This window comes from Cyanistes caeruleus, chromosome 35 (assembly GCF_971803275.1).
Source record: "Cyanistes caeruleus chromosome 35, bCyaCae1.hap1.1, whole genome shotgun sequence".
Lineage (NCBI taxonomy): Eukaryota > Metazoa > Chordata > Aves > Passeriformes > Paridae > Cyanistes > Cyanistes caeruleus.
The window spans coordinates 181,769-199,597 of record NC_141736.1 but is presented as its reverse complement, the minus strand read 5'-3'; the positions used below and the strand labels follow the sequence as shown (position 1 = coordinate 199,597).

The 17,829-nt window shown below is 59.7% G+C and overlaps 2 protein-coding genes across 10 annotated transcripts in view; both read left to right on the top strand.

Annotated features, from left to right (window-relative positions):
• Window positions 1–10,864, top strand: part of BRD4 (bromodomain containing 4) — a 32,404-nt gene extending 21,540 nt beyond the window's left edge. For 3 of the 6 annotated variants that reach the window (XM_086871427.1, XM_086871426.1, XM_086871425.1), the window contains exons 16-22: window positions 491–1,129; window positions 2,989–3,161; window positions 4,642–4,807; window positions 5,620–5,747; window positions 6,526–6,737; window positions 7,911–8,181; window positions 9,241–10,864. In XM_086871427.1, coding sequence (XP_086727553.1) covers window positions 491–1,129; window positions 2,989–3,161; window positions 4,642–4,807; window positions 5,620–5,747; window positions 6,526–6,737; window positions 7,911–8,181; window positions 9,241–9,309 — 1,658 coding nt within the window. In that variant the 3' untranslated portion in view covers window positions 9,310–10,864. Of the gene's footprint in view, window positions 1–490; window positions 1,130–2,988; window positions 3,162–4,133; window positions 4,286–4,641; window positions 4,808–5,619; window positions 5,748–6,525; window positions 6,738–7,698; window positions 7,817–7,910; window positions 8,182–9,240 lie in introns of those variants that run through there. The other 3 variants (XM_086871428.1, XM_086871429.1, XM_086871430.1) reach the window with 3 other exon arrangements.
• Window positions 10,865–11,691: 827 nt separating this feature from the next.
• LOC147647601 (epoxide hydrolase 3-like) lies at window positions 11,692–17,108 on the top strand. 4 transcript variants are annotated; one of them, XM_086871447.1, is made up of 8 exons: window positions 11,692–11,789; window positions 12,927–13,061; window positions 13,124–13,387; window positions 14,239–14,324; window positions 14,835–15,133; window positions 15,891–15,994; window positions 16,304–16,452; window positions 16,876–17,108. In XM_086871447.1, the coding sequence occupies exons 3-8, from the start codon at window positions 13,127–13,129 to the stop codon at window positions 17,105–17,107; spliced, it is 1,131 nt and encodes a 376-aa protein (XP_086727573.1). In that variant the 5' UTR covers window positions 11,692–11,789; window positions 12,927–13,061; window positions 13,124–13,126; the 3' UTR covers window position 17,108. The 4 variants fall into 4 exon arrangements, with proteins under 4 accessions (XP_086727573.1, XP_086727576.1, XP_086727575.1 ...); XM_086871449.1 differs by having other exon boundaries at window positions 11,732–11,789; window positions 12,927–12,946; XM_086871450.1 differs by lacking the exon at window positions 12,927–13,061 and having other exon boundaries at window positions 11,716–11,789; window positions 13,105–13,387.
• Window positions 17,109–17,829: the final 721 nt, after the last annotated feature.

The window sequence follows — 17,829 nt, the reverse complement described above, 5'->3', positions numbered from 1 at the left end:
ATGGGATTTCAGTTTGGGAGTGAGTGGGAAATGGGGATCTTGGGACTTCAGATTAGGTGAAAAAAACGGGATTTGAGTTTGGGGTCAGGTGAAAAAAGGAGGTTTTGGGGATTTGGGGTTTGGGTGGAAAACCAGGATTTGGGGAGTTTGGGGTCAGGTGAAAACAGGATTTGAGTTTGGGATGTTTTGGGCTGGGGTTTTTGGGTGGGAGCAGAGGTGGAGGCAGCGGAACGGTGCCGGGAGGGGTCAGGATCAGCCTCCACGCCCAGCCAAACACCGGGACACGGCCGGGGGGCGTCCAGGGGGGCTGGAGAAGGGAATCCTCGGCTCTGGGTGTTCCCCACGGTGCAGTTGGGACGTCCCAGGATCCGGGAGGGCGAGGCCGGGGTCGGAGGGGACGGAGGGGACGGAGCAGCCGCCGGGAGCCGTCGCGGCGTCACCGGCAGCAGCGGGAGCCGCCGGTGACCCCGGCCGTGTCCGTGTCCCGCAGCTTTGCACAACGCTCTGCCTCAGCAGCCCTCGAGGCCCAGCAACCGCGCGGCGGCGCTGCCCCCGAAGCCGCCGCGGCCGCCGGCCGTGTCCCCGGCGCTGCCGCCGCCGCCGCAGCCGCCGCCGCAGCCGCTGCTCCCGCAGCCGCCGCTGCCGCAGCCGCCGCAGGTGCTGCTGGAGGACGAGGAGCCGCCGGTGCCGCCCCCGGTGCCGCCGCCGGTGCCGCCGCCGGTGCCGCCGCCGCCGCACCACAACCTCCCCCTGAGCACCAGCCAGATGCAGCTGTACCTGCAGCAGCTGCAGAAAGTGCAGCCGCAGACTCCGCTTCTCCCTTCAGTGAAGGTCCAGTCGCAGCCGGCGCCGCAGCCGCAGCCGCCGCCGCCTCCCCCGGCGCTGCCGCCGCCGCCGGCGCACCCCGCGGTGCAGCCGCTGCAGCCGCCGCCGCGCCCGCTGCACCTGCAGCCCCTGCCCTTCCCGACGCACCTGGCGCAGCCGCCGGCGCCGCCGCAGCCGCAGCCGCCGCCCCCGCAGCCGCCGCAGCCGCAGCCGGCGCAGCCGCAGCCGGCGCCGGCCAAGGCGCAGCAGGTCATCCAGCACCACCCGTCACCGCGGCACCACAAGCCAGACCCCTACGGCACCGGTGAGCCGCCGGAGCCAGCACGGACTGCGGACGGGGCGGGGGGAACCCGGGGGGGGAACCCGTGGATGGAATCCGTGGATGGAATCCATGGATGGATGGAATTCATGGATGGAACCCATGGATGGATGGAATTCATGGATGGATGGATGGAATCCATGGATGGATGGATGGAATCCATGGATGGATGGATGGAATCCATGGATGGATGGATGGAATCTATGGATGGATGGAATCCATGGATGGATGGATGGAATCCATGGATGGATGGATGGAATCCATGGATGGATGGATGGAATCTATGGATGGATGGAATCCGTGGATGGATGGATGGAGAAATTGGGAAGGGTGGGATCGAAGCGCTCAGGAGGGGCTCGGCCCATCAGGGATCTCTGGGAATTTGAGGTTCTTGAGGATCTCCAGGTTCTTGAGGGTCTCCAGGTTCTTGAGGATCTCCAGGTTCTTGAGGGTCTCCAGGTTCTTGAGGGTCTCCAGGTGTTGAGGGTCTCCAGGTGTTGAGGGTCTCCAGATGTTGAGGGTCTCCAGGTTCTTGGGGGTCTCCAGGTTCTTGAGGGTCTCCAGGTTCTTGAGGGTCTCCAGCTGTTGAGGGTCTCCAGCTGTTGAGGGTCTCCAGCTGTTGAGGGTCTCCAGCTGTTGAGGGTCTCCAGGTTTTGGGGCTCCTGAGTAATGGAGGATCTCGAGGATCTCCAGTTTTCCAGGATATTCGGGGTTTGGGCACCTCAAGACCTTTGAGATCTCGAGGATCTCCAGGTGTTGGGGATCTCCAGCTTTTGGGGCTCTTGGGTTCTTGGGGATCTCCAGCTTTTGGGGATCTCCAGCTTTTGGGGATCCTCAGTTCTGAAAGCTCTGGAGGATCTCGAGGATCTCCAGTTCCCTGCGACCTCGAGGGCCTCGGGTTTTGTTGAGGACATCAAAGATCTCCAGGCCTCGAGGGTTTTGAGGTGTTGGGGATCTCAGGAGTGTCCCAGGGCTGGGCAGGGTCCTCGGGGTCCCTCGGGGACATCCCAGGGCTCTTCGAGGTCATTTTGGGATCTCCTGGGGACATCCCAGTGCCACAGGAGCTGCTTGAAGACGCTTGGGGACATCCCGGGGTCCCTTGGGACCACCCTTGGCTTCTCTGGGGCCATCTCAGGATCCCTTGGGGACATCTCGGGGTTCTTCTGGAGTCCATCCCAGGGTTCTTCTGGAGTCCATCCCAAGGTTCTTCTGGAGTCCATCCCAGGGTTCTTCTGGAGTCCATCCCAAGGTTCTTCTGGAGTCCATCCCAAGGTTCTTCTGGAGGTCATTCCAGGGTTCTTAGGGGCCATCCTGAGGTTCTTTTGGAGACCATCTTGGGCTTCTTCTGGAGGCCATCCCAGCGTTCTTTTTGAGGTCATCTTGGGATTTTTTGGGGCCATCCTGAGGTTCTTTTGGAGACCATCTCAGGGTTCTTCTGGAGACCATCCCAGGGTTCTTTTGGAGATCATCTTTGGGGCCATCCCAGGGTTCTCTTGGAGTCCATCCCAGGGTTCCTCTGGAGACCATCCCAGGGTTCTTATGGAGATCATCTTTGGGGCCATCCCAGGGTTCTTCTGGAGACCATCCCAGGGTTCTTATGGAAACCCATCTTGGGGTTCTTCTGGAGACCATCCCAGGGTTCTTCTGGAGACCATCCCAGGCTTCCTTTGGAGACCCTCTCAGGGTTCTTCTGGAGCCTGAAACATCTTCTGGAACATCCCAGGGTTCTTTGGGACCACCCCAGGGTTCTTCTGGAGCTCCCGCCGGGGTTTCTGGGGCCGCGGCGGGCGGGGGCGGCGGTGCCGCGGTGACGACGCTGACTGACCGGTGCCCACCTGTTGCAGGTCACCTGCGGGAAGCCCCTTCCCCTCTCATGATGCCTTCCCCACAGATGCCGCCGTTCCAGGGCCTCGTGCCTCAGTCGCCCCCTCAGCAAAACATCCAGCCAAAAAAACAGGTGAAAACTCGGGAATTCGGGGAGCTCGGGATCAGTGGAAGCTCGGGAGTTCGGGATCAGGTGAAGGAAAACTTGGGAATTCGGGATCAGGTGAAAAAACAGGATTTGGGATCAGGTGAAAAAACAGGAATTCAGGATCAGTGAAAACTCGGGAATTCGGGGTCAGGTGAAAAAACAGGATTTGGGATCAGGTGAAAAAACAGGAATTCAGGATCAGTGAAAACTCGGGAATTCGGGGTCAGGTGAAAAAACAGGATTTGGGATCAGGTGAAAAAACAGGAATTCAGGATCAGTGAAAACTCGGGAATTCGGGATCAGGTGAAAAAACAGGATTTGGGATGTTTGTGATCAGGTGAAAAAATCAGGGATCCGGGGAGCTCAGGATTAGGTGAAAAACCCCGGATTTCAGGGTTTTGTGGTCAGGTGAGAAACGGGATTTTGGGGAGTTTGGGATCAGGTGAAAACCAGGATTTCAGGGATTTCAGGGATTTTAGGATCAGAGGAAAAGACGGGATTTGGGGTTTGGGGGATCAGGGAGGAGGAAGAGGAAGGTCGGGGTCTGCAGGTGGATGCGGAGCTGGGATCTGTCCCAGGGGATGAGCGCCAGGATCGGGGCCGGGATTTGGGGCGGGTCCCGATCCCAAATTCCCTCAGGAATTGTGGACAGGGTCAGGATCGGGGTCAGGATCGGGGTCGGGATTTTGTGACGGATCCTGATCCCGAATTTCCACAGGAACTGGAAGCAGCCTCGGGATCAGGATCGGGGCTGGGATTTGGGGACGGATCCTGATCCCGAGTTTCTGCAGGAATTGTGATCAGGATCAGGATCGGGGTTAGGATTTGGGGCCGAATCTGATCCCAAATTTCCGCAGGAATTGTGAACGGCCTCGGGATCGGGATCAGGATCGGGGCTGGGATCTGGGGTTGAATCTGATCCCAAATTTCCGCAGGAATTGTGAACGGCCTCGGGATCAGGATCAGGATCGGGGCTGGGATCTGGGGACGGATCCCGATCCCAAATTTCCACAGCAGGAATTGCGAGCGGCCTCGGGATTGGGATCAGGATCAGGATTAGGATTGGGGCTGGGCTTTGGGGCTGAATCTGATCCCGAATTTCCGCAGGAATTGTGAACGGCCTCGGGATCGGGATCAGGATCGGGGCTGGGATTTTGGGACGGATCCTGATCCCAAGTTTCTGCAGGAATTGCGAGCAGCCTCGGGATTAGGATCAGGATCAGGATCGGGGTCAGGATTTGGGGCCGAAGCTGATCCCGGATTTCCGCAGGAATTGCGAACGGCCTCGGGATCGGGATCAGGAGTGGGGCTGGGATTTGGGGACAGATCCTGATCCCAAATTCCCACGGCAGGAATTGCGAACGACCTCGGGATCGGGATCAGGATTGGGGCTGGGGCTTTGGGGCCGAAGCTGATCCCGGATTTCCACGGCAGGAATTGCGAGCGGTGTCAGGATCAGGATCAGGATGAGGATGAGGAGTGGGGCTGGGATTTTGGGACGGATCCTGATCCCGAGTTTCCGCAGGAATTGCGAGCGGCCTCGGTGGTGCAGTCGCAGCCGCTGGGGGGGGGCAAGGAGGAGAAGCTGCACTCGCCCGTGATCCGCACCGAGACCTTCAGCCCCCCCCTGCGCCAGGAGCCCCCCAAGGGCCACCCCGAGGGCATCAAAGCGGCCCCGCACCTCCCCCAGCGTGAGTGCCGCCGCACAAAGCACCCCAGAACACCCCAAAACGCACCAAAAACACGGTTAAAACACCCCAAAAACACCGTAAAACACCCCAAAAACCCCCAAAACACACCAAAAACACCCCAAAAACAACCTGAAACACACCAAAAACACCCTAAAACACCCTAAAACACACCAAAAACACCCTAAAACACACCAAGCACCCTAAAACACACCAAACACCCTAAAAACACCAAAACACCCCAGAAACACCCCAGAAACACTGTAAAACACACCAAAAACACACTAAAACACACCAAACACCCTAAAAACACCAAAACACCCCAGAAACACCCCAGAAACACTGTAAAACACCCCAAAAACACCCTGAAGCACCCCAAAAACACCCTAAAACACCGTAAAACACCCCCAAAACACCTCAAAAACACCCTAAAACCCCAGGTGGGGATGAGATCCCAACACAGCCCAAATTTTGGGGTCGGAATTCCCGATTTGGGGCTGGAAATGCCCAGAATTCCCAATTTTTGGGTCAGAAATCCCCGTAATTCCCAATTCCAGGGTCGGAAATCTCCGTCATTCCCGGATTTTGGGGTGGGGCTGTCCCTAATTCCCAGATTTGGGGGCGGAGCTTTCTGTAATTCCGGGATTAGGGGGCGGAGCTTTCCGTAATTCCGGGATTTTGGGGGCGGAGCTTTCCGTAATTCCGGGATTTTGGGGGCGGAGCTTTCCGTAATTCCCGGATTTTGGGGCGGAGCTTTCCGTAATTCCGGGTTTTGGGGCGGAGCTTTCCGTAATTCCGGGATTTTGGGGCGGCAGGGCCGGAGCTGAAGCCCCTGGAGGGGGGAGGACCCCGGCCCGTGATCCGACCCCCGGAGCAGACCCCGCCCGCCCCGGACAAGGAGCGGCAGAAACCGGAGCCCAAAACCCCGGTGGCCCCAAAAAAGGTACAGAAACCTCAGGTTTGGGAAAAGAAAAACTCCCGGAATTCCCGAGGGGTCCGGGGAAAAGGCGGGATTGGGGGTTTGGGGCTGGGATTTTGGGGGGTTCCTGCTCCCAGAAATGGGGGGGAGGGGCGGGAGAAGCTCCAGGGTCGGATTTTGGGGAAGCTCCTGAGGCCCCACCGGGCTCAGCGAGGGTTGGGAGCCTGGGGAGCTCCAGGGATGGATCTGGAACGTTCCAGAAGCTTTTCCATGGGGTCCCAGCAGGTTCAGGGAGGGTTGGGAGCCAGGGGAGCTCCAGGGATGGATCCGGAACGTTCCAGAAGCTTTTCCATGGGGTCCCACCGGGCTCAGCGAGGGTTGGGAACCTGGGGAGCTCCAGGGATGGGTCTGGAACATTCCAGAAGCTCTCCCATGGGGTCCCAGCAGGTTCAGGGAGGGTTGGGAGCCAGGGGAGCTCCAGGATTTGGATCCGGAACATTCCAGAGGTTCTTTCCTGGGGTCCCAGCAGGTTCAGGAAGGGTTGGGAACCTGGGGAGCTCCAGGGATGGGTCTGGAAGGTTCCAGAAGCTTTTCCATGGGGTCCCAGCGGGCTGAGGGATCCAGGGGATCTCCACGGCGGGTGGATCCCGGGGGATCCCAGAAGGTCCCGGGGGATCCCAGAGGATCCCAGAGGGTCCCGGGGGATCCCAGAGGGTCCCAGAGGATCCCAGAGGGTCACAGAGGGTGGATCTCGGAGGGTGGATCCCGGGGGATCCCGGGGTGACGCCGCTGTCTCCCGCAGGACCTGAAGATCAAGAACATGGGCTCGTGGGCGTCGCTGGTGCAGAAGCACCCGGCGGCGCCGGCGGCCGCGGCCAAGTCCTCGAGCGACTCCTTCGAGCAGTTCAAGCGGGCGGCGCGCGAGAAGGAGGAGCGCGAGAAGGCCCTCAAGGCCCAGGCCGAGCAGGTGGAGCGCGAGAAGGAGCGGCTCAGGAGGGAGCAGGAGAGGATGAGGTGAGGGCACGGCCGGGGACGCCTCAGGCACCACCGGGGACATCAGAGACACCTCAAACAGCACCTGGGACACCTCAAACAGCACCTGGGACACCTCAGAGACATCTCAAACACCTCAGACACCACCAGGGATGCCTCAGACACCACCGGGGACATGAGAGACACCACCGGGGACACCTCAAACAGCACCAGGGACACCTCAGACACCACCAGGGACACCTCAGACACCACCGGGGACATCAGAGACACCTCTGGGGACATCTCAAACTGCACCAGGGACACCTCAGACACCACCAGGGACACCTCAGACACCACCTGGAACACCTCAGAGACACGTCAGACACCACCAGGGACATGAGAGACACCTCAGACAGCACCTGGGACATCTCAAACTGCACCAGGGACATGAGAGACACCACCAGGGACACCTCAGACACCTCAGACAGCACCTGGGACACCTCAAACTGCACCAGGGACACCTCAAACAGCACCTGGAACACCTCAGACACCACCAGGGACATCTCAAACACCTCAGACACCACCAGGGACATGAGAGACACCTCAGACACCACCAGGGACACCTCAAACACCACCAGGGACACCTCAAACAGCACCAGGGACACCTCAGACACCTCAAACTGCACCAGGGACACCTCAGAGACACCTCAGACACCACCAGAGACACCTCAAACACCACCTGGGACATCAGAGCCACCAACCCCAGCAGGACCACCGGCAGTGACCCCCATTCCTGTGCTCACTGGTGGTCACTCATGGTCACTCTGTGGTCACTCTGTGGTCACTCCAGGTCCCGGGAGGATGATGAAGCCCTGGAGCAGGCGCGCCGGGTGCACGAGGAGGTTCAGGCAGGGGGGGGTTCCTGGTCAGTGATGGTCAGTGATGATGGTCAGTGGTCAGTGATGGTCAGTGATGGTCAGTGGTCACTCTGGTCACTCTGCAGGTCCCGGGAGGATGATGAAGCCCTGGAGCAGGCCCGCCGGGTGCACGAGGAGGTTCAGGGTTGGGGGGGTTCCTGGCTGATGGTGGTCACTCATGGTCAGTGATGATGGTCAGTGGTCAGTGATGGTCAGTGATGATGGTCAGTGATGATGGTCAGTGATGGTCAGTGATGGTCAGTGGTCACTCTGTGGTCACTCTCTGGTCACTCTGCAGGTCCCGGGAGGATGATGAAGCCCTGGAGCAGGCGCGCCGGGTGCACGAGGAGGTTCGGCGGCGCCAGGAGCAGCAGCCGCCGGCGCCGGGGCCGGGCTCGGTGGCGGTGGCGGTGCCGGTGCCGGGCTCGGTGGCGGTGCCGGGCTCGGGGCCGGTGCCGGCGGCTCCGGCGGCTCCGGCGGCGCCGGCGGCTCCGAGCTCGCAGTCGGTGCTGGACCAGCAGCGGGAGATGGCCCGGAAGAGGGAGCAGGAGAGGAGGCGCCGGGAAGCGGTGAGGAAAGGGTTAAATCCCCGCGATTCCGGGGGGAAAACGGGGAAAAAACACCTGGGAAAAATGGGGAAAAATCACCTGAAATTCCATAAAAAATGGGGAAAAATCACCTGGGAAAAATGGGGAAAAATCACCTGAAATTCCATAAAAAACGGGGAAAAATCACCTGGGAAAAATGGGGAAAAATCACCCAGAAATTCCATAAAAAACGGGGAAAAATCACCTGGGAAAAACGGGGAAAAATCACCTGAAATTCCATAAAAAATGGGGAAAAATCACCTGGGAAAAACGGGGAAAAATCACCTGGAAAAATGGGGAAAAATCACCTGGGAAAAATGGGGAAAATCACCCAGAAATTCCATAAAAAACGGGGAAAAATCACCTGGGAAAAATGGGGAAAAATCACCTGAAATTCCATAAAAAATGGGGAAAAATCACCTGGGAAAAACGGGGAAAAATCACCTGGGAAAAATGGGGAAAATCACCCTGAAATTCCATAAAAAATGGGGAAAAATCACCTGGGAAAAATGGGGAAAATCACCCTGAAATTCCATAAAAAATGGGGAAAAATCACCTGGGAAAAATGGGGGGAAATCACCCTGAAATTCCATAAAAAATGGGATAAAATCACCCTGAAATTCCATAAAAAACGGGGAAAAATCACCTGGGAAAAATGGGATAAAATCATCTGGAAATTCCATAAAAAATGGGTTAAAATCACCTGGAAATTTCTGGGAAAAAATGGGGTAAAATCACCTGGAAATTCCTTAAAAAATTGGGAAAAGCATCCCAAAAAATGGGATAAAATCACCTGGATATTCCATAAAAAAATGGGATCAAATCAGCTGGGTAATCCATAAAATAAAATGGTATAAATTCACCTGGATATTACATATTATTCACCAAAAAAATCCCCCAAAAAATTACAAAAAAAACCCCCAGAAATTCCTGGGAATTCTGGGAATTCTGGGAATCTCCTCCCCAAAGGAAGAGAAGGGCGGGGGGTGAAGAATTCCCGGAGTTTTTTCCCGATTTTTCCCGTTTTTCCCCCCCTGGCAGATGGCGGCGACGATCGACATGAACTTCCAGAGCGACCTCCTGGCCATTTTCGAGGAGAATCTTTTCTAGGAGAGGCGATTCCGGCCGGGAATTTGACTCTTTCCCAAAAAAAAAAAAATACCACAAAAAAAAAAAAAAAATATTACAAAAAAAAAAACAAAACAAAACAAAAAAAAAAGACGGAAAAAAAACAAAAAAAAAAAAAGTGGAAAAATATCCAAAAAAAAAAAAAACAAACAAAAAAAAAGAAACAAAAAAAAAATTCCTTTTTTTTTTTTTTTTTTTTCTCTCTCTCTCTTTTCCCGGCCAAAAAAGAAAAAAAAAACGAGGAAAAAAAATGACAAAAAAAAAAAAAGAAAAGAAATGAAAATTTGGGAGTCTCGGTTAAATCTGGGAATGTTGGGGGATGGGAGCGGGGGCGGGGCTGCCTCACCCCGGAATTCCCGATTTTCCCCTCTTTTTTCCCTTTTTCACACCAAAAAAAAAAAACCAACAAAAAAAAGCAAAAATTCCCCCCCTCCCCCTCCAGGATTCCCGGGAATTCTCTGGGATTTTTTTTTTTTATTTTTTTTTTTCCAAGGAATTTTTTTAATTTTTCCAGAATTTTTTTGGTGTTTTTTTTTTTTTTTCCCGGCGGCGGCGAAATAAAAATGGGGAAAAATTCCCGAATTTTGGGGCCGGCTGGGGCGGATTTGGGGATTTTTGGGGGGAGGATTTGGGGGTGGGGGGAGGGGGGATGGGGGGAGGGGCGCGGCCCCTCCCCCACCCGCTGCCTCAGGGACTCCCCCTCCCCCCCCTTGGCCTTTTCCCGATTTTCCTTCTGGAATTTTCCCTCTTCTTCCTCATTTTTGAATTCTCAAAAAATGCCTTTTTTCCCCCCAATTTTTTCCCTTTTTTTTTCTCTTTTATTCCTGATTTTTTTCTAATTTTTTTCCCCATTTTTTCCCCTTTTTTTTCCCATTTTTTCCCCATTTTTTCCCTTTTTTTCTTTAAATTTTCCCCTTTTTTTCCTCCTCCTCCTCTCCCCATTTTCCCCCGTTTTTTCCCTTTTTTATTTTAATTTTCCTTTTCCCCTTTAATTCCGTTTTTATTCCTCCCTTAAATTCCTTTTTTCACCTCTCTTCATTTTTTTTTAAATTTCAATCCTTCCCAAAATCCCTTTTTTTCCCCCCATTTTTTATAAACCCCCCGGATTTTTTTAATTCCTCCTTTCCCCTCCCTCCCCTCCCCCTTTTTCCCCTTTTTCCCCTTTTTCCCCCCAAAAAAACAAAAAAATCGCCGCCAAACCCAAAATTACTTTTTTTATTCTTTATTTTTTTTTTCCCCCCTCAAACCTGGGTTTTAATTCATTTTTATTTTTTATTTTATATAAATCCAAAAAAAAAAAAAAAAAAATTAAAAAAAAAATCCCGGGAATTCTCCCCGTTCTTCCCCTCCCCCCGCCGGGGTTTTATTAATTAATAATTATTAATTAATTTTATTTGGGTCCCCGTCGGTGCCAATCCCGAGGTTTTTTTTTCCTCCCCTCCCCCCGGAATTCCCGCGCCGGGGTTTCGCCGATCGTGGAATAAAAAACGCCGCGAGTTTGGTTTTGTATAAAAAAAAACGACCAAAAACACGGAAATTTCGGGTTTTTCCGCCCCGTTTTTATCCCAAAACCCCCGAAAATTGATGGGGGGGGAGGGGAGGGGAAGGGGGGAGGGGAAGGGGGGAAAAAAATCCGAATTGAAATCGGAAATGTTGGGATTTAATTGGGATTTAATTGGAATTTAATTGGAATTTAATTGGGAATTTAATTGGGAGTTTTGAGGTGAAATCGGCAGAAATGGGAATTTCGGGATTTCCCCTTTTTGGGGGTTTTTGGGTGGAATTTTAAGCTCTCGGCGGAATTTGGGATTGGTTTTTCCATCCAAATTGGGATTTTTTTGAACGTTTTCGGATCGATTTCAATCGGATTTTTTTTGAAGTTTTTCAGGAATTAAAATTGGGGGGAAAGTGGGAAAAAGAGGAAAATTGGGGAAAAGAGGAGAATAAATCAGGAAAAGCTAAAAAAAACAGCTAAAAATGGCCAAAAACACCAAAAGGAGGAAAAACGGGAATTAAAAAAAGGGAACGAAAATGGGGGGAAAAGGTTAAAAAATAGAAGAAAAGGTGAACATTCAAAGGAAAATTAAAATTGGGAGGATAAAACTCCCCCGAAAGACGCAAAAGCGGCAAAAAAATTAAAACTAAAAAGGAATGAACGGGGAAAGGCAAAAAAAAATACAAAAAAAGTAAAAAAAACGGAGAAAAAAACCCCAAAATGCCCCGAATTTGCCCCAAAAGGGCCCCGCGAGGCTCCGCCCCCTGAGCGCTCCTGGCCCCGCCCCTTCGCGCTCATTGGCTGTCCCCGCACGGCCCCGCCCCTTCCCGCGCCGTCCAATCAGCGCTCGGGGGCGTGGCCGGCGCGTTCCGAGGCGGAAGCGGCTCGGGGGGGGGGGGGGAGGGGGCGGCGACAGCGCCGCGATCGCGACAGAGGCGACAGAGCCCCTCCCCCCCTGTCGCGACAGGTCGGTGACGGCGCGGGAGCCCCGCGCTGTCGCGACAGAGGCGCGGAGGGGGCGGGGACAGCGCGGGAGTCGCGGCGGGGGCGGGACAGGGACAGGGGTGACAAGGACAGCCCGCCCGATGTCGCGACAGCCCTGGGGACAGGGACGGGGACAGCCCGATGTCGCGACAGCCCTGGGGGAGGGGACACTCAGGGGTGGTGGCAGCAGGCGGTGGCACCCGAAACGTGGGGGCGGTGGCGCCCAAACAATGGTGACACCGGGGGTGGTGGCACCTGGGGATGGTGACATTCAGGGCAGGTGGCACCGGGGGTGGTGACACCCAGACGTGGTGGCACTGGGGGTGGTGGCACTCGGGAATGGTGACATTCAGGGCAGGTGACACTCGGGGGTGGTGGCACCCGGGAATGGTGACACCTGGGGATGGTGACACCTGGGGATGGTGACATTCAGGGCAGGTGACACCTGGGGATGGTGACATTCAGGGCAGGTGACACTCGGGGGTGGTGGCACTCGGGGATGGTGACACCTGGGGATGGTGACACTCAGGGATGGTGACATTCAGGGCAGGTGACACATCCTGGGGGCGCCACCCGGGCGGTGCCACCCGGGAATTGGGACAGGCGGTGACATCCGGGAACGGCAGCGCGGGGACAAGGTGGGGACAGCGGGGGACAGCGGGGGGGCTGTGGGGACACCGGGGGGGACACTGGGGGGGCTGTGGGGACACCGGGGGGGACACTGGGGGAGCTGTGGGGACAGCGGGGGGACAGCGGGGGACACCGGGGGACCTTGGGGACACTCTGGGGACGCCGGGGGGGACACTGGGAGGGCTGTGGGGACACCGGGGGGGACACTGGGGACCTTGGGGACACTCTGGGGACACCACGGGGGCAGCGCGACATCGGTGACGAGGCCACCCCGGGATAGGGGACACCTTGAGGACACCGGCGTGTCCCCGCGGTGCCCCCCCAGTGTCCCCCGCTGTCCCCCGCTGTCCCCCGCTGTCCCCAGGTGATGTCCCCGCTGTCCCCTGAGTGTCCCCCGCTGTCCCTAGGTGTCCCCAGGTGTCCCCAGGTGTCCCCAGGTGTCCCCAGGTGATGTCCCCGCTGTCCCCTGAGTGTCCCCCGCTGTTCCCAGGTGTCCCCAGGTGTCCCCAGGTGATGTCCCCGCTGTCCCCCGAGTGTCCCCCGCTGTCCCCCGAGTGTCCCCCGCTGTCCCCCGAGTGTCCCCCGCTGTCCCTAGGTGTCCCCAGGTGTCCCCAGGTGTCCCCAGGTGATGTCCCCGCTGTCCCCTGAGTGTCCCCCGCTGTTCCCAGGTGTCCCCAGGTGTCCCAGGTGATGTCCCCGATGTCCCCCGAGTGTCCCCCGCTGTCCCCCCGCCTGTCGCGGCTCCTGCTGCTCCCCTCGCGGCTGCTGCTGGCGCTGCGGGCGCTGCTGGCCCGGGGGGCTCTCGCGGTGGCCGCGGTGGCCTCGGGGGTCGCCTTCGGGCTCTGGGGGGCGGCGCTGCTGCTGCGGGGACCCCGCGCGGGGCGGGGGCGGCGGCGGCGACCCCCGGAAGCGGCGGGGGGCTGCGGGGAGCACCGGTACCTGCGGCTGCGGGTGAGGAACGGGGGCTCGGGGGGCTCGGGGGGGATTGGGGGGCTCGGGGGGGCTGCGGGGAGCACCGGTACCTGCGGCTGCGGGTGAGGAACGGGGGTTCGGGGGGGTTTGGGGGGATTGGGGGGGGTTTGGGGGGTCCTGAGGGGATTGGGGGGGTCCTGGGGAGGAGCTGGGGGGGGTTCGGGGAGGTTTTGGGGGGGTTTGGGGGGGCTGCGGGGAGCACCGGTACCTGCGGCTGCGGGTGAGGAACGGGGGGCTCGGGGGGGATTGGGGGGGGTTTGGGGGGTCCTGAGGGGATTGGTGGGGTCCTGGGGAGGAGTTGGGGGGATTTGGGGGGGTCCTGGGGGGGTTACGGGGATTTTGGGGGGGTTTTGGGGGTGTTTAGGGGGGGTTTTGGGGGCTCAGGGGGGGCTGCGGGCAGCACCGGCGGCTGCGGGTGAGGATCGGGGGGGATTGGGGGGTTCGGGGGGGATTGGGGGGGGATTGGGGGGTCCTGAGGGGATTGGGGGGGTCCTGGGGGGGCTGCGGGCAGCACCGGCGGCTGCGGGTGAGGAACGGGGGTTGCGGCTGGGGGGGTTTGGGGGGATTTGGGGGAGTTTGGGGGTCCCTGGGGGGTTTTGGGGGGGTTTGGAGGAATTCTGGGACTTTCTGGGAGTCCTGGGGGGATTTTGGGGAGATTTCGGGGGGTTTGGGTGTGGTTTTGGGGGGGTTTTGGCGGGGTCCGGGGGGGATTTTGGGGAGATTTCGGGCGGGTTTTGCGGGAATTTGCGGTGGCTTTGGGGACATCGTGGGCGGTGGCCCCGCCCCCTTTGTCACCCCCCCTGTCCCGGTGTCCCCCCGGTGTCCCCCAGGGCTCGGGGCTGCGTCTCCACTACGTCACTCGGGGCCCCCCCGGCGCCCCCCTGGTGCTGCTGCTCCACGGCTTCCCCCAGAACTGGTGCGTGTCCCCAATGTCCCCAAATGTCCCCAAATGTCCCCAAAGAGTGTCCCCAAGTGTCCCTGAGTGTCCCCAAATGTCCCCAAAGAGTGTCCCCGGGTGTCCCCGAGTGTCCTCGAGTGTCCCCGAGTGACCCCGAGTGTCCCTGAGTGTCCCCAAGTGTCTCTATGCCCCCCAGGTACCCCCCAGATGTCCCCAGGTGTCCCCCATGAGCCCCCCAGATGTCCCCAAGTGTCCCCCAGGTGTCCCCAGATGTCCCCAGGTGTCCCCAGGTGTGTCCAGGTGTCCCCAGATGTCCCCAAGTGTCCCCCAGATGTCCCCAGATGTCCCCAAGTGTCCCCCAGATGTCCCCAGGTGTCCCCAAGTGTCCCCCAGATGTCCCCAGGTGTCCCCCATGAGCCCCCCAGGTGTCCCCAGCGTCCCCCCGCCCCCCCGCCCCCGACGGTCCCTTGTCCCCGCGGTGTCACCGCTGTCCCCGCGGTGTCACCGCTGTCCCCGCGGTGTCCCCAGGTCCTGCTGGCGCCACCTGATGCAGGAGTTCAGCCCCCGGTTCCGGCTGGTGGCCCTGGACCTGCGGGGCTACGGGGACTCGGAGAAGCCCCCGGGCAGGGCCAGCTACCGCCTGGAGCTGCTGCTCGGGGACATCCGTGACGTCATCGAGGCGCTGGGGACACCGCGGGGGACACCGCGCTGCGCCCTGGTGGGACACGACTGGGGAGGGGTCCTGGCCTGGGAGGTGGCCTCGAGTCACCCGAACCTGGTGGAGAAACTGGTGGTGATGGACGCGCCGCAGAGGGGAGTGATGGCAGGTGACACTGAGGGGACACCGGGGGGACACCGGGGGGACACCGGGGGGACACCGGGGATGGCAGGTGACACTGAGGGGACACCGGGGGGACACCGGGGGGACACTGAGGGACACTGGGGATGGCAGGTGACACTGAGGGGACACCGGGGGGACACCGAGGGGACACTGAGGGGACACTGAGGGGACACCGGGGATGGCAAGTGACACTGAGGGGACACTGAGGGGACACCGGGGATGGCAGGTGACACTGAGGGGACACTGAGGGGACACCGAGGGGACACCGGGGGGACACTGAGGGACACTGGGGATGGCAGGTGACACTGAGGGGACACCGGGGGGACACCGGGGGGACACTGAGGGACACTGGGGATGGCAGGTGACACTGAGGGGACACCGGGGGGACACCGAGGGGACACTGAGGGGACACTGAGGGACACTGGGGATGGCAGGTGACACTGAGGGGACACCGAGGGGACACCGGGGGGACACCGGGGGGACACTGAGGGGACACTGAGGGGACACTGAGGGGACATTGAGAGAACACCGGGGACACCGAGGGGACACTGAGGGGACACCGGGGATGGCAGGTGGCACAGAGGTCGTGGGTGGAGGTGGCACCGCGGGGACATCGGGCGTCCCCTGCCGCGGCCATCGAGTGCCACCGCTCACGTTTGTGACCCCGCGCTGTCGCTGTCGCTGTCGCTGTCGCTGTCGCTGTCCCCGACCCCGCGGTGTCCCCGCGCTGTCGCTGTCCCCAGATTTCATGCTCCGTCACCCATCGCAGCTGCTCCGCTCCTGTTACATTTTCCTGTTCCAGCTGCCCTGGCTGCCCGAGCTGCTCCTGGCCCTGCACGACTTCCAGGTCAGCCCTGTCCCCTCTGTCCCCTCTGTCCCCTCTGTCCCCTCTGTCCCCTCTGTCCCCCCTGTCCCCTCCCTGTCCCCTCCCTGTCCCCTCCCTGTCCCCTCTTTGTCCCCAGTGTCGGGTCCCGGTGTCCCGGTGTCCCCGTGTCCCCAGTGTCGGGTCCCGGTGCCACCCCGGTGTCCCCGTGTCCCCACGCTGTCCCCAGTGTCGGGTCCCGGTGCCACCCCGGTGTCCCCGTGTCCCCACGCTGTCCCCAGTGTCGGGTCCCGGTGCCACCCCGGTGTCCCCGTGTCCCCACGCTGTCCCCAGATGCTGAGGACGTTCCTGTGCAGTTCCCGGACCGGGATCCAGGACCCGGCCCGGCGGCTCTCGGAGCGGGACCTGGACTCGTACCTGGGGGGGCTGGGCCAGCCCGGGGGGCTCAGCCCCCCCATCCACTACTACCGGAACCTCTTCCGGTGGGCGGGGCCGGGCGGGGCCGGGCGGGGCCCTGGGTGGTCCCGGTTGGGTCTGGGGTGGTCCCGGTTGAGTTTCGGTGGTCCCGGTTGGGTCTGGGGTGGTCCCGGTTGGGTTTGGGTGGTCCCGGTTGAGTTTGGGTGGTCCCGGTTGGGTTTGGGGTGGTCCCGGTTCGGTTTGGGGTGGTCCCGGTTGGACCCCACTGGGATGTCCCCTACCCTGTCCCCCCCCCGGGACTCCCCGGTCCCCTGGGAGCCGCCTGTCCCCCCAGGTGTCCCCAGGTGTCCCCAGGTGTCCCCAGGTGTGTCCCCAGATGTCCCCGGGTGTCCCCAGGTGTGTCCCCAGGTGTCCCCAGGTGTGTCCCCAGATGTCCCCGGGTGTCCCCAGGTGTCCCCCGTGTCGCTAACGCTGTCCCCTCCCCCCAGGGACACGCCCATCCCCCGGGAGCCGCCCCCTCCCCCCACGCTGCTGCTCTGGGGTTCCCGCGACGCCTTCCTGGACCCGCGCCTTGGCCCCGCCCACCTGCGCTGGCTCCGCCCCTCGGCGCGGCTCCGCGTCCTGCCCGGCGCCTCCCATTGGCTGCCCGAGGAGAAGCCCCGCCTCCTGGCCAAGCTGATTGGAGAGTTCCTCGAGGGAGGGGGCGTGGCGGAGGCGTAGCCGGGGAGGGGGTGGGGGAGGGGCGGGGTTTTGGGGGGCTCGAACATCTGGAACGGACCCCAAATATCTGGAATGGACCCCGAACATCTGGAACGGAGCCCGAATTCCCGCGATTGGTCGTGTCTGTGTGTCAATCATTGGGATCAGCCAATGGCAGCGCGGCTGGGTGTGCGGGCGGGAACTGCGGAGATGGAAGTGGCGTCTGTTCCCCCCCCAGTGTCCCCCAAGTGTCCCAAATTGTCCCCCCAGTGTCCCCCAAGTGTCCCCCAAGTGTCCCAAATTGTCCCCCCAGTGTCCCCCAAGTGTCCCCCAAGTGTCCCAAATTGTCCCCCCAGTGTCCCCCAAGTGTCCCCAAGTGTCCCCAAGTGTCCCTCAGTGTCCCCCAAGTGTCCCCCAAGTGTCCCAAATTGTCCCCCCAGTGTCCCCCAAGTGTCCCAAATTGTCCCCCAAGTGTGCCCTCAGTGTCCCCTCATTGAGGGACACGGGGGGGGACACTGAGAGGACACTGAGGGGACACTGAGGGGACAGAGCAGGGGCAGGAGATGACACTGAGGTGACAGGAGGGGACAGGAGGGGACAGGAGGGGACAGGAGGTGGCCGGGGCTGGCAGGAGCCGATAGCGCGCGGCCCTTCCTGTGTGGCCCTGTCACCCCCCCCTTGGGGACATCCTGGGGTGGGGACATCCTGTCCCCCCCTTGTCCCCTGCGGGCGTTATCAGCCCT

Bases quoted from the DNA above. Each gene is read 5' to 3' on its own strand.
- LOC147647601 (XM_086871447.1), top strand. From the start codon at position 13,127: ATGTCCCCGATGTCCCCCGAGTGTCCCCCGCTGTCCCCCCGCCTGTCG. The intron at 14,325-14,834 runs GTGCGTGTCCCC...CGGTGTCCCCAG, and splicing joins CACGGCTTCCCCCAGAACTG to GTCCTGCTGGCGCCACCTGA. The intron at 15,134-15,890 runs GTGACACTGAGG...CGCTGTCCCCAG, and splicing joins GCAGAGGGGAGTGATGGCAG to ATTTCATGCTCCGTCACCCA.